This window comes from Monodon monoceros, unplaced genomic scaffold (genome assembly GCF_005190385.1).
Source record: "Monodon monoceros isolate NGI ecotype Baffin Bay Population unplaced genomic scaffold, NGI_Narwhal_1 Super_Scaffold_4, whole genome shotgun sequence".
Taxonomy (NCBI): domain Eukaryota; kingdom Metazoa; phylum Chordata; class Mammalia; order Artiodactyla; family Monodontidae; genus Monodon; species Monodon monoceros.
Window position 1 is genome coordinate 29521840 of NW_021703781.1, and position 20764 is coordinate 29542603.

At 49.5% G+C, this 20764-nt stretch overlaps 1 protein-coding gene across 5 annotated transcripts in view; it reads left to right on the top strand.

Annotated features, from left to right (window-relative positions):
* SH2D4B (SH2 domain containing 4B) overlaps window positions 1–20764 on the top strand; it is an 89594-nt gene that overhangs the window by 48367 nt on the left and 20463 nt on the right. For 4 of the 5 annotated variants that reach the window (XM_029244572.1, XM_029244568.1, XM_029244569.1 and 1 more), the window contains 2 exons: window positions 10266–10482; window positions 14501–14625. In XM_029244572.1, coding sequence (XP_029100405.1) covers window positions 10266–10482; window positions 14501–14625 — 342 coding nt within the window. Of the gene's footprint in view, window positions 1–10265; window positions 10483–14500; window positions 14626–16476; window positions 16585–20764 lie in introns of those variants that run through there. The other variant, XM_029244571.1, reaches the window with a different exon arrangement.

Sequence of the window (20764 nt, forward strand, 5' to 3'; positions counted from 1 at the left end):
CCAGCATCATCTCATACCAAAGCCAGATAGAGACAATACAAGCAAAGAAAATTATAAGCCGGTACCCTTGATAAACATAGATGCAAGAATCCTGTAATATTTTGCTACAGAATATTTGTACATTTGGAAACGCCCCCTGGAGGAAATGGCATTTGGTTTGGGAAAAGTGGGGAGGTAAATAAGGCGGGCAACGGCATCGCAGCCGAGGGAACAGTTCTGAGCAAAAGCAAGGTCATAACGTGCATAGAACCTGGCACATGCTTTGATGTGGTTGCAGCCTGGGGTTCATGGTGGGTAATGATGGAAATGAGGCCAGAAAGATAAGATGGGCAAGAGCGAACGAAGAATTCATTTGTTTAAATTTGGAATGGATGAAGAGATGGGTGAAAAAAGAAGGCAGGACAAAATTTATACTGAAAAAAATAGTGAACGATCACAGAGTGAAGTCACACGAGGCTACTGTGGTCTGGGGGAGGAGCAATGGGCTGGGAGCCCGGTCCTAGCTCTGCCACTTCCTGGTGTGTGACCTCGAGCAAGCTCTCGCTCTGCTCCGTTTCTCAGTTTCTTCATTTGTGAGATGAGGGTAATCACGGAGAGCTGAGGGTGAAATGAGAGGGCAGAAGCACACGTGCTCTCTAAGTTGTGAAGGGCTGTCACTCACGAAGTGTCCCTCTTTTTTGTAGCTACACAATGAGATGGAAAGTTATGGGCTGGGCTGGTGTTTCATTGGTGATGGAGGATGGAAATCATTTGGCCCCAGTGCTGCCTGATTGCTAATTAATGTACTGTGTGGCAACCGAAAATGGAAAAACCTACCCTGAACAGAGAAAAGATGTGATCATTCAGGCCCATGATTTTGGTTCCTCATTTTATGCTTTCTTAAAGAATAATGAGCTAAACTCTGGAGGCTGTCATTCAAACCCAGCAAAGCCATTCTGCACTCAATTAACTTAATATGAAAGATATAGTGGGCCATTAATCTACTGGGAGCAGCAGTTTTTGATAAAACACCTAAATTAAATTCTCCAAGTTAGAAAAAAAGGGAATTGTTCCCTTTAATATCACTTGAATACAGAGTTAGTTATTCAGTTCAAACAGCGGAGCAGGCTCTGGCTTCTGAGAAGCTCTGAATATATCAGGCAGAAATTCACTTAATAATTTCTCAACTGTGAATTTGGAAGAGTGCGAGTTAGGTAACCTTTAGTCATCCAGAGATTTAGAGATGAGCCGGCCTGACTTGGTTAACGGTATCATTTACAAAAATTGGAGCTGTGTGACTGTTCACTCCTCCCCTCCCTCTTTGAGCTGTGTGATCCCGGTTGTGGGCCCCCCTACCCATAACTAGCACTCTAGTGTCGCACGCCTTGTGGGGTTTCGGTCAGAGCTGAGAAAATATGTGCTCGGGCCCAGTAGGGAGTCCAGTTATGCTGGTTCTGTTCTCTTCGCTCATAAAAGGGCATGTGCTCTGGAGTCTGGGTTTAAAGTCAGTGATTCTAAAATGCTGTGCGCTTGACACAGGCAGAGCTTGAAGGGGCCTGTGGAGATGGGGTGTGGGTCTGCCGACGGGGTGGGCAGAGAAGAGTTTTGGGCTTGAAGGAAAGCTGAAGGATAGCACGGAAGGATTTTTTTTCTCTCTGCTGACGGGATGGGAAACTGTGTAGTTGCTCCTTGGACATAAGTTTGAACTGATCCCCAAACTCCAGGTGCCATATATTTTTGGCTTTACAGCTCAGAATGATGCCAGCGTGAGTCCCCACATGCCTGATTCAGGTCCTGCTTAGGGTTCTCTCCCCTCTTGAATTACTCAGGAATCCCTGGGCGCTTTATATTGTCCCCAAAGTGAAGTCTTTCGGAGCTTCACGCTGGCATGGGGAGCCCTCCGGTCTTAAGGAACCCCTGAAGTTCCTCCTGGTGGCCACAGGGGGTCACTGTTGGCAGCAATCAGGATTGCAAGCAGAACAAGGATGGTTGACAGGTGATCTCAGAAGCCTCGGGGTGCAGGTAGAGACAGCCCCTTACTTTGGCCTTGTTTAGCTGTTGGTGAGCCTCACTGGGTTTCCCCGAGGCTCCTCAGAGCTCACTGTCTTGGCACCAAACACGTCCTCTCCCCAGGTGACGGCTGCTCCAGCAGGTTGAGTCACCAGAGGCCTATATGTATATCCTTCAGCATCCGGACCACCTGTTTCCCTTCTCCCAGGGGTCAGGAAACGTACCCTTCTCACGAACTTTCATTTTTCCCATTTCCCTGACAAGAGCTCCTGACTCTACCCAGCCCCCATTCTTACACCACTTCCCCACCTTCACCCTTTTGTGCCTTAATGGGGCTGGACCCATCCTAAAGGTGGTATTCCAGTCCCCTTATCTCACAGTCAACATGATCATAACAACAACAATAGATAATATTTAATGAACCTCCTCCATTTGCCCGGAACTGTCCAAGCCCCATCTATGTACAATCTCACTGATGTCTCAAAGTAACCCTACGAGGCCCTCGTTTTACAGATGAGGAAATAAAGTGTAGGTATAGTAATTCAAGTTGTCCAAGGTTCCCATGAAGCAGAAAATGGAGCAGAATTTAAACACATCTACACACATACACAATTTAAATCTTTATTGGTGCCTTTTCCTGTATATAGGATTATTCACTAATTTTCAGAGACATTATGCTATTCGCCCAAGGGGTTACTACAAATTGATGTTGCTTTGAAGCGTTTGCTTTCTTGGCAGGCTGTAACTGGCTCATCTGAATTCTATTCAGCACTGAGTCTTTTCGATCTGGGCAGAGGTAGGGAGAACCATGGGCAAGTGCTCTAGAGACGGGTCTCATGAAGAGCAACAGTTAATGATCTTCCAGAACCTTGTGGCCCCTGGACCTTCCCCCCTGAATCCCATAGGCACCTCTCACTCCACACATCCAAAACTCCATCCTCCTCTTCCCCCACCTGCCTCATCACCTGACTGTCAGAGGCAGAAACTTGGCTGTCATTCCGGTCTCTCTTTTTTGCTCACTACCAATCCCCAAACCACCAAGTTGTAAAGATTTGACCTCCTCAATATTCTTTGAATTTACTCCCCTCCTTCCCATTGTCCTGACATTAACCCCATTGCTCTTTGCCTAGGTTTCTTGTTTCCAAGCCTCTATTCTTGTTCCTGTCAGATTCATTTCCAACACCATAGCCAAGTCAGTCTTTGAAAAGTGCAAACGGGCATCCTGCTCTCCTGCTTAAAGCCTTTCAGTGGTGTCCATCACCCTTTGGTAAAGCACTAAAATTAATTAGCCGGTATTTATTGGTCTCCTAAATGGCCTTTTCTGTCTCTGCATCTTCACCTCTTGTCCCCTCCCCACAGGAGCTTCCCCCCAGCCATTCTAAGAGGAATGCTCCAACTCCCTCTTGCCTCTGGGCCTCTGCCTCTGAGCTTCCTCTGCCTAGAATAGCCTCTCCTTGGCCTCTCTTTGTTGAATCCTGTGTGTCCACCAGGCATCAGCTTAGATGTCCTTCTCCAGAGGATTTCTCTGCCTGGATGAGGTGCCCCCTCTCCGGGGCCCCGCGGCACCCTGTGCACACCCCACACAGCTCCATTCACCATTTGCTGGCGTGTTTCCTCTCCCAGGCAGTAAGCTCTCCAAGGGCGTGGACTGTGTCGTGCTGGTTGCTCTATCCACATCCCCTAGCAGGAGCCAGGCAGCCAGCTGATATGGTGACCTTGTGAAAATTAGAAAAAGGCGCTGATTCTATAAGACGCTACACTGCCATCTACCAGGAAATTGTTACATCTGTACATATCAATGATGGTCATGGGCGACAGTGCCCCCTGGAGTTGTGCAATGCACAGCTCGGGCCTGCACAGCATGGAGCTGGCACAGGGAGGCACTATACACACGTGCTGAATAAGTGTGTTTTTAGTGCCCGAATGTGTTATTTAAAGTGTTAAAAACCCTGCCTCTTGCAACGACTAGCCTGGCCGTATCTCTGGAGCTATGCAACTGCTCCCAGAGATGCTGCCAAGAGGAAACCCAGCTCCTGCTGTTTCTCTTCAGCATTGGAGAACTGAGCAGGAGCCGGGGCACAGGCAAGGACGTGATTCCAGAGCAGCCTGGCCGTTCTGGCAGCCCTTGGACGAAGCGGGGGGTGGTCTCTATTTTCCATGGAGGGAAAACTAAGACCCAGAGAGATGAAAACGTGTCCTGGGCTAGATAGAGAGTTAGGAGCAAAGTCAAGCAGAATGCTCAGCTGTCTCCCCACCCCCGAGCTTGGGACAGCTGAAACTCCCACTCTGGCATGTGTGTGGCTGGACTCCCCAGACTGTGGGACTTGGTTTCTTTTGCGCAGCAGGGCTGCAGGCCAGGCAGTCCTGGAGGGTGGTGTCTTAGCTCTGGGAGGTGGTCCCACGCTGGGCAGATGTGGGTGCATCCTCGTGCTAGGAGAGCAGAGATGGAAGGGATCTTTCCCCCTGATCTGCAGGTGAGAGAACGGAGGGATGGCAGCAGGGACACAGCTGGGGACATTTCTAGCTAATGGTGACACCCTGCTGTGCTCTGGCCTCTTCATTCTCAGCCTGGTGCTCCCCAAGCCAGAATGTCCTTTAGTTTTTTTTCATTTTAATTGTGGTAGGGGACTTCCCTGGTGGTCCAGTGGTTAAGATTCCGCGCTCCCAATGCAAGGGCTCAGGTTTGATCCCTGGTCAGGGAACTAAGATCCCGCATCCTGTACGGCACAGCCCTCCCCCCACCCCAAAAAGGTAAAAAAAACCAAATAAATTGTGGTAAAACATACAACTTAAAATTAACCATTTTTAGGTGTGTAGTTCGGTGGCATTTATAGTGTTGTGCTACCATGACCACCACCCACCTCCAACGTTGGTTATCTTCCCACACTGAAACTCTGTCCCCATTAGACTAAAACTCATTTCACCCTTCCTGTAGCCCCTGGCAGCCGCCACTTTCTACTCTGTGAATTTAACTACTCTAAGTGCAATAAGTGGAGTGTAAGTGAAATCATACAACGTCTGTCCTTTTGTGGCTGGCTTATTCACTTAGCATAATGTCTTGAAGATTCATCCATGTTGTAGCATGTGTCAGAATTTCCTCCCTTTTTGAAGGCTGGATACTGTTACTTGTATGTGTATCCTATATTTTCTTTCTTTATCCATCGATGGACATTTGGGTTATTTCCACCTTTTGGCTATTGTTAATCATGCTGTTATGAACATGGCTGTACAAATATTTGTTTGAATTCCTGCTTTCAATTCTTTTGGGTATATATCCAGAATTGGCATTGCTGGATCATATGGTAATTGTATGTTTAATTTTTTATGGAATTGCTGTACCATTTTCCACAGCATTTCACATTCCCACCAACAAGGCATAAGGGTTCCAATTTCTCCATGTCCTTGCCAATACTTGCTATTTTCATCTTTTTTTTATATTTAAAAATTTAAAAAGTAATAGCTATCCAAATAGGTGTGAAGAGGAATCTTATTGTGGTTGGTCCATTTTTTCAGTCTCTAAATTCAGCTTTTCTTCTGGTCCTCAGTGTTTTCATGCTGCTCAGCTGTCTTTATGTATTTCTGAGTGATGAGATGGAGAAAGGAGACCCTGGAACCTACCTTAGAAGTGGAAATGGCCATGGCCCCCCTTTGTTCTGCCCACCTTTGTTCTGCATGCAGTGCAGGCCCTGGGAACTTGGGCCGTGGGAGGAAGCCGGTGACTCGGTTGGGGCCCTCGTCTCTGCAGTGCGTCCTCCGGGGACAAGGACTGTCCGATACTTGCTGCTTCAGGGCACAGATACTTATGGTTGTTTTCAAAGGGATAGAAGAAAAACCTTCAAATTCTGGCTGAGGGTTTCCATGGCAGAGTCATATGATACAGTTCGAATCTATCCCGGATTCAGAGAAGGAACAGAAGCAACCTTTTAAGATTTCAAAGCTTAATTTAGGGTAAGCTGGGAGTACCTGGCAGTCCAGTGGTTAGGACTCGGCACTTTCACTGCCGTGGTCCCGGGTTCAATCCCTGGTCGGGGAACTAAGATCTCGCACTGCTTGTAAACAGACCCGGATTTCATGTGACCGAGCATCAAGGGTGCCCCCTCCTGGACTGGCCAAGAATTGTTTATGGCTACATTTTGAACATGGCAATGCCAGGGCTAATGAAAATAAAAGTTTTAGCTAACGCTTATCATGGTGCTTAAAATGTACCTGACACAGGTCTAAGTGGTTTATATTATTAGCTCTCTTAACAACTCATAACAACTTTATGAGGTAGGGACTCTTATTACGTCCATTTTACTTTTGAGGAAACGGAGGCCCAGGGTGATTAAGTAACTTGTCCAGTGTCACACAGCTGGTAAATGAAGTTGAGATCTGAACCCAGGCAGCTAGGTTCCAGAATCAGGCTTTGGGAAATTTGAAGAAAGGATCAAGTTCAGAGGCCTGATTTAGTAAGACATTGCTTTAAAAAAAGTACTTCATAGTTTATAGACTTTTATGTTTCATTTAACCTTCATAGTAACTCAGTGTGGCAGACATTCATGTCATTCTCATTTTGACAGAGGTGTAAAGTGAGGCCTAGAGGCATAGAGCTTTCTTAAGAAAGCTGGCATGGGGTGTTGCTGAGGATGGGAGAAGAGGGAACCCTGTGCACTGTTGGTGGGAATGTCAAATGGTGCAGCCGCTATGGCAAACAGTATGGAGGTTCCTCAAAAAATTAAAAATAAAGCTACCATATGACCCAGCAATCCCCCTTCTGGGTATATTTCCAAAGGAAATGAAATCAGGCTATTAAAGAGATATCTGTACTCCCGTGTTTATTGCAACATCATTCACAATAGCCAAGCTATAGAAACAAAGTGAACATCTGTCAATGGATGATTGGATAAAGACCTGCCATGTGCAGCAACAGACGTGGACCTTCAGGGCATTATGCTAACTGAAAAAAGTCAGACAGAGAAAAATACTACATGATATCACTTATATGTGAAATCTAAAAAAGCCGAACTTGTAGAAACAGAGAGTAGAATGGTGGTTACCAGGGGCCGGGGGTGAGGGGGTATGAAGGGGGAGGTGGGGGGGAGTTAGGGAGATGTTGGTCAAAGGGTACAAACTTGCAGTTAGAAGATGAATAAATTCTGGGGATATAATGCACAGCCTAGGGATTACAGTCAACAATATGTTATATGCTTCAAAGTTGCCGAGACTAGATCCTTTTTTTTTTTTGCGGTACGCGGGCCTCTCACTGTTGTGGCCTCTCCCGTTGCGGAGCACAGGCTCCGGATGCACAGGCTCAGTGGCCATGGCTCAGGGGCCCAGCCGCTCCGCGGCATGTGGGATCTTCCCGGACCGGGGCACAAACCCGTGTCCCCTGCATCGGCAGGCGGACTCTCAACCACTGCGCCACCAGAGAAGGCCCAAGACTAGATCTTAAATGTTCTCACCACACAAAATTAACTATGGGACCTGACGGAGGTGTTAGCTAATGCTATGGTGGTGATCATTTTGTAATATTTTCAGTGTATCACATTAGCACATAGTACACCTTAAGCTTACATATGTCAATTATGTCTCAAAAAAAGAACACGAGAAAAGAAAAGGACCCAAGAGAGCCCTCTCGGAGCTGCCGTTAACCTGTCTGACTCCACATCAGCCCCTGGGCGGCAGGGCTGGCTTCCTGTTGTAGCCTCAGCTGCATCCTCACCTCCAAGTGCCCTCCAGGCCTCTGCCTGGGCATCACGGTTGGTCTGAGTCGGTGGACACAGCTGCACAGGGGAGAGTTCGCAGAATGGTGGGGAGCTTGGTGGCGCCTGAACACAGAGTGTGGGCAGGAGCTCAGAGGCCCACTGGGCTGGGAAAGAAAGTGGGGCGGGCAGGATGCTCCTTAGGGGCCAAGGGGTTTGCCCTTTGTCCTGTGTGCATTGGGAGCCACTGAAGGCTTCTGAGGCAGACAGTGGCAAAACTAGAGCTGGGTTTTAGGAGTCTGGGTTTAGTCCCTCTGTGACCCACAGCTTGTGCACTCTCCTAGCCAAGTTCCAAAAATCTTCGTAGTTTGCATGTGACTTCCTTGTGTCACTGAGTGTGACTGTCTCTCAGGGGCTGTCAACACTCAAAGGTCACTGGCCCTTATAGGGCACAAGCTTCTATGTTAATTTGTAGTCTAGTGACCGCAAAGCCTGTGCTGGGGAACCTGGCCTTGTTTGAGCCTGTGGTAGCAGGCACTATGGTGTTCTTAGTACCTGGAGTGGAAATACAGGTTTTTTTTTTTCCCCTGGGGTGGATTCCTCCTTCTTTTTCTGGAAGAACTCCTATTGACCTTTCCAGACCCAGTGCAATGCTGCATCTCCTGTGGTGGCTCCTGGCTTCCTCATAGAATGTGAGTGCTACCGCCCCTAAACTCTGACAGTACTTGATCAGTCCCTGTTCTCCTTGTGCTAGAGATATTTATTTGTCTGATTTTCCCAGCTAGGCTCTGAGTGCCTTGAGGGAAGCGTCTGGTCTTTGCTGTCTCTATATCCAGTTCAGGGCCTGGCAGAGTTAAGTACTTAATTGGGCACAGTCATCCAAGCATATTGTCACCTGCTGACTGATACACATGTATTCTAGGCACTAGAATGCATCAGTGAATAGACCAAAGAAAATTCCCCTCCTGCCCTGGAGCTCTCAGCTTATTAGATCCTCTGCATGTGACTTCCACATCCATAAATACCTTCTGAGGGACAGACTTCCTGCTGCCTTCCTCAGATCTGGGGGATGTTATGTTTCGAGGGTGGACTTTGACAACTTGAGAAGGAGAAGCGCTTTCTTTGAGCATGAGGGCCATGTGCCTTGTATCCTCCAAATGCTAACAGAACACAGTTCTCTGACTGGTAGGTTGTAGGTGCTTGCTGCACAGGTATTGGATGGAGATTGGAGTAGAATTAGACTGGGGGTAAGATTTTACTCCCGGGGGGAGGGTGACCTGCTTGGGCCAGGGCAATCCCAGGTCTTGCACAACGAGAAGAACACGGCCAGCTCCACGAGTTCTCTACAAAAGGATTGGATTTTAGAGGCAGACAGGGGCCTGACACGATGCAATCAGACTACAAAATAATTGGTTTTAATTCTAGACCGTACCTGCAACAGGTTTTGTTCCCTCTCTTGGCACTTTCCCAGCCCCAGGACTCCCTTTTGAGTTTTAGAAGCAGCAACTTGCAGATGTCCACCCTGCCTTGAGGAACATGAAAAGACAGAGGCTAGAGAGAGGGGCCTTGTGGCATTCTGGAACCTGTGGCGTGACACAGCTGTCAAAGGATCCCCTCCCTTCCCTCCAACACACTCACCCACCAGCTGTCAAGGCCGCAGGAAACCAAAGAGAAAGGGCACCGTAACTGGGACTCCAGAGTTTCCAACAACTCATCCTGTGGTAGCAGACAGGGTGGTTCCCGGCCAGGCTTGGCCACTGACCCAGCTGGGCAAGTCAGCGTCCTTCCTTGGAAAGCAGTTTCCACGTGAATAACACGAGGAGGTTGGATGGGATGGTCTTAAATGCTCTTGTGGCTTTTTGTAGGAAAGAGCAGGGGCTCTGGTGTCAGATACACCTGATTTTAAAATGGAAGGAAGCTTGAGAGGTGGGGTAGAGTGGCGTAGAGAGCTGCATAGGTTTCAGAGCCAGAGACACCTGGGTTCCGACCCTGGCTCTGCCCCTTATTAGCTATTTAACTTCGGACCAAGTTGCTTAACCTCCCGGAGGCTGGGTTTCTGTGCAAACATAGTGATGTGCCCTTCTCCCTTGGTGGCTGGAGGAAGCGTCTATAATGCGAAATTGCAGGGAGGGCCCGGAGCTCAGGGCTTGGCACAGAGAAAGCGGTAATCAGCATGGGTGGTGGCAGTGGTATTTGAGATGCTAACCACTTCAAGGTGGGCAGGTGTCCTTGAGGCAGGGCACAGGGTTTGAGAAGCTGCTCTGAGCAGGGTACTCCAGGAAGAACTACACATGGAGGTGTACATTTCCATCCAAAATTTGCTTGCTCATTCTGGAACAGGGCCACAGGAACAGCTGGACCACCCCAAACTGTCATGAGTGTCTTTATCCCCGCAGGGACAGGCTAACCCACGGCTGCTGGCTCAGGTTGGGCCTGCCATTGCTGGGCGCCAAGCCTCCACGCAGCGCACGTGGGTGCATCCGGATGAATCCTGGGACTCTGGGTGGGTCCCAGGGCTCCTGGCCATGTACTGGCTTGCTCAGTGCATGGTCTGGGCTGCGGGTCTGGGCGAACGCGCTCTCTATTCCTTTCCAGTGCGTCGGTCCAAGGCGGCTGATGAGGAGAGAAGGCGCCGAGCCCAGCGCGCCCGGGACGAGTACCGGCGCCACTCCCTCCGCGCCATCCAGAAGGGCACGGTCGCTGGCCTCAGCTCCAGGTTCCGAGAGCTCGGCCAGAGCCACGAGCAGGAGGCGAGACTCTACCACCACCTCCTGGGCCCGGGGCTGCCTTCACCCCTGGCCGTGCCTGGCAGGTGGGTCGCGGACCTCGCATCCCGCATCCGCATGCGCGGTGTGTCTGGGGGCGGGCCTCCGGCTGGGGCGTAGGACACCAGGGATCCGGTCCGGCTCTGCCTCCGACTTGCTGTTTAATTTGGGGCTAGTCATCTCCCCTCTGTTGGCCTCAGTGCCCTAGTCTGTGTAATGGGGCAGGAGTTGGGGAGAGGAGTCGGGGTTGGAGATTTCTACCAACTCTGGAGTTCTGGGAGGCTTCACCTCTTTGGGGTCTAGGATTCCTTTGAGAATCTAAAGAAAGCTGTGTACCCTCTTCTCTGCGAAATGCACGTATGTAAATACCCCAAAACGTTTGCATATAATTTCAAGCTCTAAAAGATCCGTAGACCCCAGGTTAAGAGCTTGTAATATAAGACCTCAAGTGGGTTAAACGTGGCCCAGCAGCCTGGAACCAGAACTGGCTGCTGCTTTTTGTAACCACAGGCAATGCTGGCGCATCCGGGTTCTGAGAGCCGGTTGCAGGTGAACGCAGTTGAGTGCAGGAGGGCCTTACACGCTGGGCTGATGAGTGGTTTGGCAAGGGCGCTCAGGTGACTGACTGCCCGTGATCGCTGGGACGGAGGATCAAGAGGTTGCCTGGAGCCTCTCGACCTGCCGCCTGTGCCCACCTCAGGCCAGCCCTAAGGTTGGTTCCCCTCCTCATTATTGCTGATTGTCTGCTGCCCGAGGGAGGGCTCAGAGGCTGGACGGTGAGTGCCTGCTGCTCCCTGAACCACAATAAACCTGCAGAAGAGTCCATTCAGCCCCAGATGAAAGAGGGTTGTCTGGGTTTTGCTTTAATTGGGATTTAGGATTATTCATAAAACCCCCTCCCTCTCCCTGCAGCCTAGGGAGAACTGACATCGGCGTTTCTTCCTTCCTTCCCTCCCTTCCTTTCCTCCTTCCTTGTCATTTATATGATTCACAAACCAGAAAGTTTAAAAAGATACATGGAGGAAAGGCTGACTCCCATCCTTGCCGTCCATCTACTCAGTTCGCTCTTGCCCACACAGGGAACCACTGTTCTTAGTTTATGTGTCCTCCCAGTTCCTTTTTGCAACTGCCAAGGTGAAAAGTTGTATCTCCTTCTTTTTTTTTTTTTTGCATAAAAGTTTGCCTATCATACACATGGTTCTGCATCTTGATTTTTTTTCCATTTAACTATAAATTTTGGAGGTCTTTACATATCGATTCTTACCTGATTATTTTTATTTAGTTTTCTTTTTACAGCTGCATAGTATTCCACTGCCTGGCTGTGCTCTAATTTATTTTTCAAAACCTCTATTAATGGACATTGGTGTTGTTTGAAATCTTTGGTTATTACCAACAGTGCCCTTAATGAGTAACCTTGTAGACACGCAACTATTATCTACAAGAGAGATCCCCAAAAGTGGGACCACTGGGTTAGGGGCTACATGCACTTACAGTATTGATAGTTCCCATCAACTTGCCCTCCACAGGGGTGGTACCAACGAACACTCTCATCCTTTAGCCTTGCCAACAGTGTGTTGTCAGACTTTTGTTTTGTGTGAGACATAATATCTCAGTGAAAACTTAAATTTGCATTTCTATTTATGTGTGAGATGAAGTATTTTGTATATGTTTAAGGGCCTTTGGTATTTCTCTATCTGTCTGTTCATTTCCCTTCCTGCCTCTTCATTGTGTTATTGGTCTTTTCGCCATCTGTTTCTAGGAACTCCTTAAATATTAGGGAAAATATTAGGGATGCTTTTCTTTGTGATAAACATTTTTTCCCCCTCAATTTGTCGTTTGTCCTTTGACTTTTATGATGATGTTTTCTGTCATGCGGAGTTCTTTATTTTTATGAGGTCAGATTTTCTTTTATGTTTCCTGGATTTGGAGACATAGTTAGAAAAGTCTTCTTCCTCTTGTGCTTTTTTTTTTTTTTTTTAAAGGAGACATATAATTTGTCCTTCAGGCCCAGAAGACAGAGCTGCATGAACTGTGTTGCAGTCTGGCTCCAGGCTCGCTGTGTGTGGCTGTCAGTAGAGGAGAAGAAGTGACAGCCACAGTGTGCCATCTTGGGTGGAGCAGGGGGACCAGGGACCATGCAGATGGAGCGGCAGAAGCCATGCCTCAGCCTCCTTCCTGTGGCTGCCCCATGGAACAGGTCCCTGTGGCCTCACTGCCCTCAGCACTGTGGTGCTGGCACCGGCGGCCGGCACCGGCGGCCAGGCCACGCTTGCCCGGTTATGCTGGGGGCAGACACATTGTTGATGGGAGAGAGTTCCAGGTGCAGGAGTGAGGCTTCTGGCCAGGTGGCCTCTTGGAGCACTTGGTCCTAGCATTTATATGTTGGGGAATCAGATTCTCTGCTTAGAAACAGAGGGACAAGAGTGAACGAATTTTCCTTGCTGTTATTTATAACCTCCTCTTGCCTTCTAAGGAGAATGAGTCCTAGAAACCAGAGGATATTTCTTCCCCCTGAGCACAGTTATTTATTGGGGAAGGCGAGTGTGAAGGAAGAGGCTGGGGCAGGGCTGCAGTGTTCCGCTTCATAAAGAGGGAGAGCACCTGAGGTTCCTGAGAAGAGGGAAATCCTCAAGGGCGGATACAGAGGAGCAAAGCTGGTTGGAGGGGGTGTTAAAAAAAAGCCTGCAGAGGTGGCAGCGGGAAGCAAGGGGTTTGGAGAACAGACTCCACTGATGATGGCTTTAGGCTGTTCAATGGAACCTCACCCTCTTATTGCATCTTTTCTAAAATCTACAGTGTTCACTACTGTGTGTGTGTATGTGGATTCATTTTAGGGCAGGTAAAAATAGGGGCTCATTCTGGGGTTTGCCAGGAAGTGCTGGGCTCAGCATCGAAGTGTTGGTTGGTGCAGGGGAAATGCAAAGACTTGGGGACTTCGTGCTGGTGTTTATTTCATAAGAGACTCGACAGTGGTGGTGAATTCTAAATGCCAGTGCTGTGAGGTGGACAGACAGCAGTGACAGTGTGAGCCTTTGCCAGGTTGCTGTCACTCAGGGGGAAGGGTGAGAAAGCTGTGCTTGTTCATGCTGGGCCCAAAGTCTGCTGAAGCTCTATTTTCATCCCGTACAGCAGTGCAATGTGATCTTGCTGCATATCACCTCAACACACAGTGGTGTGTGTTGTTACGGGTAATGTGCTGTCAAACCCTTACTGGGCTTCATGTCAGTGGGGCTCTAGTACAGCGGGGTCTCACGTGGCCCCGTCTCTGTATACGTTCAGGAGCCACAGTATAACAATTAAAATCTGGGCTTACTTATGAGAAAATATCAAAAAGCATCTAATTTATTACTCAGACCTTCTTCAGGTGCCCCTCTTCATCTCCCTCCCAGGATCTTCAATTCCACACCTGCTTCTCCATCAAAAGTCAGCTCGTGCAGCGACTCTTTCCTCCCCTCTCCCTTTCCTCTGTCCTTTTCCCTCTTACTTCTTGGTGGTGAAGCTCAGCCGTTTCCAGAGCACATTGAGGCTGTTCACTGTCCTGGTTCTGCCTCATAAAACATGGAAGGCTAGCTGGCCAAGCCAGGTGTCCCCTTAGATGGCAGCAGTGGGTGAGACGGGGAGGGGCAAAACCAGAGTTCTCTTCAGTGCAGGTTTGGGGAGGGCGGAGGACACGCACATGTGAATAATTTTGCTCCTATTACATTACGATCCTTCTTCATAGACGCTGCTGTTTATGCCCTGGCCATTCTAGAGGGCAGATATGCCTTTTCTCTCCCTCTGACATCCCCTCCTATCCTACTTCGCACTCGCACCTGCGTGGCTTTTTTTCAAACTAAGTGACAACAGTTTTCTTTTGGGGAAAACAATAACAGCTGGTACATTATGACCTGCAAAGCGCCTTCAAGTACCTGGACTCATTTAATCCTGTCCACAGGCGTGAGTGTGGGCGTCGGGACTGTTCACTCTCACAGTGGTCTCCCCCACTCCCTCCCCCTCCTTCCTTCCCCTCTCGCCGTCCCCCTGCTCTCTCCCTGACTCTGCCACACTCGGTCTCTGTCTCAGCAGGACTTGGGAGCGGCCCCTGTGTCCTGTCTCCAGAGAAGTCATAGTGCGCTGGTTTAAGGAGGAGCAGCTGCCTCGCCGCGCGGGCTTTGAGAGGAGCACCAAAGCCATCGCCCCCTGGTTCCACGGTAGGGTGGCTTTCCGGATCCCTGGGGCAGGGGCAGATCATTTCCACATCTCAGCCTCCCTCTGGGGTTGGTGCGGGGTCCTGAAGGGCCACCACAATCAGAGGAGTCAAGGACTTTAGACTCCGCTAATTCCGCTCCGGCCCCACGAAGACTGGCCGGTCTCCCAAGGCTAAGGCTCAGCGCTCCTGGCTCACCTGCTGGGAGTGGAGTAGAGAGAGGTCCCATGTCTGTCCTTTTTTTTGCTCACTGAGTGTGTTGAGCTCAAGGCACAAGCTTTGATTTCCCCAGGGCGTGTGCTGAAACACTGAGTGACCTTGATGGAGATGGTCAGAGACCAAGCACAACATCTGTGAGCGGGAGTCCAGGGGACTGCAGGCCCCAGGGCTGTGGACGTGCACTGCCCTCTCTGCTGGGAAGGGATGAACATGGCTCTTGCCTACTGCCCTCACCTCACAGCCTCCTTGGCCGTCCAGGGCTCCTCAGAGGCATCTTCTGTCTCTGCATTGGGCCTGGTAGGTGTGTGAGTCCCCTCAGGGCCTGATGAGTGAGGTTAATCTGGGAGCAATGAGAAAACCCAGCCACACGAGAGGTGAGGCTAGCCTTTCCGGTTAGCCATGGGCTCCAAGGGGCCAGGGCCCTGTGTCTTAGGCATCTCTGTACTCAGCCCTCACCTCTGCTTCTTACCTGCTCAGGGATCATGTAGAGAAACGCATCCAAGACAAATGAACCCTCTTTCTCTGTTGCCACTGATGTTGAGTTCTTCACCTTAGTAGCATCCCCATCATGTCAGTCAGATTATGCTTAGTTATGCTACAGTGAGAAATGATCCCAAAGTCTCAGTGACGTCTGCCAGCCAAGACTCATTTCTTACCCATGTGACATGCCCAGTGGGAGTTGGTTGTGAACTTTAATCTGGGCCTCAGACAGAAGGAGTTGCCTCTACTGGAAACGCCAGTGATCTCATGACAGAGGGAAAAAGAGGGGCACGGCCAGCGACACACTGGCTCCCGGAGCTTCTGCCTGGAACTGACGTGTGCCATGGTTGCTCACATTCCTCTGGCCAGAGCCAGCCTGGCATCTGTGGTACGGATAGTTTGGAATGATAATAGAATCTGTTGGGACCACCATCCACTTTCAGACCCCTTCCTTCTCCTGGGCCTCCACAAATCTAACAGAAGGATGGGGTAGCTCTTTATGGCTCAGAAAGTCGACAGTTGACGTTCACGTGTGGTCTAGCTGTGTGTCCTGGGAGCTGGTCCTGGGGATTCCCTGCCTCTAACTTCTGTCCCTGTTATGTGTCCCTGTAGCCCCTGTGAGAGGTTCCATTTGCATCACTGCTTTCCTGTTCATTTGTATATTATCATAATCATGGAAACGCAAAACTAGCATCTTGGGCACCTGCGTAGTGCAACTTAAAAGTTCTGTCGCAGTTGGGGTTTGTCAGAACCACTGGCTGCTCTGCTGCACTTGTGGCAGCCAACGGAGAAGGCACGGCAGAGGTGCTTACATTTATCTTTAGCTTTATTTTCTATCCTGATGAAAAAGACATGTACTTTTTATATTGTCACAGAAGAAACAGAACCGTGATTTTTTTTTTTTTTTGCGGTTCGCGGGCCTCTCACTGCTGTGGCCTCTCCCGTTGCGGAGCCCAGGCTCTGGACGCGCAGGCTCAGTGGCCATGGCTCATGGGCCCAGCCGCTCTGCGGCATGTGGGATCTTCCCAGACCGGGGCACGAACCTGTGTCCCCTGCATCGGCAGGTGGACTCTCAACCACTGCACCACCAGGGAAGCCCCAGAACCATGATTTAAGTCTCCAAATTTACGTAACTGATTTCGTGTTCTTCTCACAGTCCCACCATAAAGCCTGCAGGAATGTTGCTAATCCACGGACGAGAGCTATGTGTCGAAGTTTTCATTGATCTGTGACAAGATGAAAGGAGAAGGCTCACATATGGAGGGTGGCCAACTATCTTTGCTTGAAAAGGACTGTGTTGTACTCGAAGATGATATCCTCTCCTCAGTTTTAGTATTAAAATGTCCTATGTCTTATGAATTGATGGTGATAGTAAGCAGTAGTTATTTTTTTTATATACTGCCTTTGCTCAGAAGAGCAAAAAGGGAGCAGCCCCATGTTGGTTTCCACCCTTTTTACTTATACCTAAAACCCCAAAGTCTGGAACTTCTGGTATGGTCCAACTTCTCTTCCAATGTAGCAATTCCCTACAGCATCCTTTGTGGGACCCCCCCCATGTTAATCTGTCCAAGAGAAGAAACCTCCTGCCCCACAGTCTAATTGTTAGGGAGTCCGCTGCAAGTTGGCTGGGGCTCTGCTCTCAGCTGGTCTTTGCTGGGCATCTTCGCTGGGGCGGCTCTGCCCCGTGTAGCTCTCAGGCTCCTCCTGGGACTGGCAGGCTAGCCCAGGCATGCTCTTCTCAGGAACCAGAGAGCACGTGGCAGCATGCTAGGCTCCAGAAGTTTAGCCTCCGAACCAGCACCCTGTCACTTTCACCTCGTGCCATTGGCCACAATATGTCACAGAGTTGAGGCGCTGGGAAAAATCTTCTGCTCCTTTCGTGTGAGGAACTGCAAAGCCATGCGTCAAAGGGTATGGAGACAGGGAGGGGAGGAGAATTTGAGCCCATAATGCCATCGATCGCAATCCCAATATAAATCTTTTCTTTCCTGGGGAAAGCGTTCCTAGTTAATTTAGATGGATTTTAGATGCAGGTTAAAAAGGACTGCTGTGACTTCTATTTTCTTCCCTTCTATCAAACGTATTTGGATGTGTCGAGGTATAATCCAAAGCGCGATGTGGGCAAGGAGTCTGAAGATCTGGGGCCCCTCTAGAACCCTGCAGCTCTGTGACCTTGGGTATGTCCTTTAAATTCCCCATCTGTGATGATAACGTTGACTCCACAGGATACGTATGAAGATCAAGCCACCAAATGCGCTCTGTCCGCCATAAGGAGCCGTTGGCATGAGTGCTGACGCACTGAGGTGGGCCACTAGAGACCCCACCTCCCCGGGGAAACAGTTTGGGGACGTGGGCTCAGAGCACAGAGCGGGAGGGAAGGAGGAACTGGCTCCCCGCTGGGACCACGGGGTTCTTGATAAAGTCCCCTCTGTTAAAGAGAGAGAGAAAATGTTAAAGTCCTTCCTCGCTTCTCCTCGGTTCATTGTTATGTTCCAGTGGTTCTAAGAGAGACTTCTGGTATACAAAAATACTCCTGAGAAAAGCTAGTGCATATAAGCTTGACGTTGGGGGAAAAAAGTATCTATTTTTGGACTTCAACATGTATCTAAAACTATTAAGAATATCCTCTGTCTGAACACTGGCTCAGTCAGAACCCATTTCTTTTCCTGAGAAAAGAAAACAGTCTAGAAAACAGTCACACTTGGTCTGTGGTTCATTGTCCTGGCAGCAACCCACTGGCTGTCTGCGGCTGGCCCTTAGTTAGGGCTTGGCGGGGAGTGGATGGGGCAGATTCCCAGCTGCGCAGTGGATGGCGGAGTCTCCTGATGGCCTGTCCTGCATTCAGGTGGGGTGTTCCCATCACGCCTTTTCTGACAAGCACCATGTGGATGGTGCAGCCTGCGGGGGTCCAGCAGCCGGGGGTGGCTTTCCGTGCAAAGCAGAGCTCCTAAGTGGAATGGGCACTGCGTCCTACCTGCCCATGCTGCGACTTCAGGGCACACGTGGAGGAGAGGAGTGTTGAAGGTCCCAGGGCTGCAGGGTTCTAGGCTGGGTCCCTCCCTTCAGGTTCCTTGTCCACCTTGGTCTTGACCACAGCACATCCGAATGTCTTTGAAGTGGGGAGGGGGGAGAATGTAGGAGTCATAGCATTGTTAGTGATTATTTGGGGAAATGTTTGTGTTGCAGAAGGGGGGAACAGAGCCACTACTCCCCAATCTCTGGAGTCCTGTCTGGAGAAAGGGAGATTATTAAAGGGGCTCGGGGGCTGGGAGTTCTAAAGAGACACATTTCACTTCAACAGAAGAAAGGTGGTTGCAGCTACTATTGGGCAGCAGGATGGCTATTGGACTCCTCAGATGGCTGGCCCGAGGGCCCTTGAGAGCTTTCTCTCCTTAGCATCTGGGATGCAGTGTGATTCTGCTGGCATTGCACCAGGACCTCCAAAGTTTTCTCAGGCGGTCAGGAGAATGGGGAAGGCTGGCCAGGGCGTGAGGCTGGCCGCAGAGCAGGCGCCCGGGCGGGAGTCTGCAGGCTGTGGAGCGAGGTGTTCTTCTCCCAGCGACTGTTGTGCTTCTTCTCCTTATTTGTGTCCCTATTACTGATGTTGTTTGCGGTCCAGGAACTGAGGCACAGCAGTGGGCACCCCGTCTGGATGACCCTTCCAGGAGTCCTGCAGGGTGGCAGCCCCTAGGAGGGGGGAAGGATTGTGCCTGGGGAGGCCGGGGCTGAGTGGGAACGGGGTCTCGCTCGCTGCCCCCAGCCCCGGTCCCCCACAACTGCATGCACCGGGACAGCACATCCTCTCTGAGCTGCAGAGCAGGAAAGGCTTGAACGGGCTGATCAGTGTTCCTCACTGGCTGCCGCTGTGAAGTCTTGTGTGTTTGCCTGACTGTGTAGACGTGCAGAGTGGTTTGACGTGCACCATCTCACAGGTGCTCTCAACTTCTCCTCGAGCTGGTCATGGTTAGCCCTTTACAGATGAAGACGCTGGTGACCAGAGAGCTTGAGAAGTCACCCTTATTCACCCAGCAGTAAGCATGGGAGCTGGGAAAAGATGTAGGGCCTCTGGACCCCAGGTTTTCTTCCTCCACTCTGGTGGCCCCTTGAATATGCTGCTAGCCAGGCAGGGAGCTTGGGGCGAAAAAGTGCCTCCTCTGGATCCACAATCCCTTACTGTATATTCACTTGAACTTCTGTTACGCACGGCCCGAGTTCCTTCTCTTAAATCTCACCCCTCCTCAATCCGTGGGCCTTCCAGAGCAGAGCTGCCACTGGTCTCCTGACCCAGCTTGAGGGGAAATCTGGGAGCGCCCTGTTTGGTCTTTGGGGTCATTCTCAGGGGCTAGAGTGTCTGGGGCTGAGATGGAGAGAGTGAGCCAGCTAAGCTCTTGTTCTCAGCTTTCAAGATCAGTGGAAGGATAAGAAACTACGTGAGGCTTTGGAACCTGTTGAGAGGTGGCAGCCAGAATGGGGGACCCGGGTGGTGTGGACCCAGGCACCAAATCCATGTGAAGCAAGGACTAGCTGAGGAAACCAGGGGTAGAGAAAGTAGTGGTGGTGTTATAAGGATTACATGTATGATATTTATAAAGTGTTCAGAACTTGCACTAAATGCTTCCACTTGTTACATGGAATAAATCAACACGGTAGCCTTTGGAGATGCATATCGGGATTTGAAGCATGTAAATGTGGCTTCATACCCTTAGAGTATGCCACTGCTATCACTTGGAAGTAAAGAGAATGATGACATCAAACGACTGTTCACAAAAGGAAGATGGTACATATTTAGCCTTCCCCACAAAAAGTAAAAGTCTGAATTTTTTTCATTATAAATATGATACCCATCTTGAAATTTTTTTAAAAGCTGTGAGGGTTAACACATGGGTCATTTGGAAGGATGATTAGCATGTCATGATCCATCTCATCAAGTCAGATTGCTCATTTTCCTTTCCTGAGCAGAATTTGGAATGGAAAATTTCCACCAAATCTGATCCCAAATGCAAACATTTCTAAAGAAGAAAAGAAGTAGGTCAGTTGACCTACTTTTCTCTTAAGTTCTTGCTTAAGCTGTTCCAACTAAGAAATAAAGGAATCTTTTTCCTTCTTTTTAAAAGAATTGTGCACTGGCTATAGGGTATCAAAAAAAAGATTACAAAGAGAGCGAAATTATTTTTTACTTTAGGAAAGCATCGGCTGTAATGGGGTTCCCAAGATCGTAACTCTTTCCTTTCTGCTCTCTGTAATTCCGTGTTTCTGATTTCAGACCCTTGGTGTCTTGTCTACCTAACACGTTTAGTTTGGATGTTTTGCTGAGATTGTTTTCTGATGCACAGGTGTGGGTAACTAAAATGTGTGGGAAGGGACAGGGGTTGGGGGACCTAGAGGGCTTGGATTTGATAGAACTGATTTTTTATTTTCTATCGGGATTAAATAGAAGCACAGAG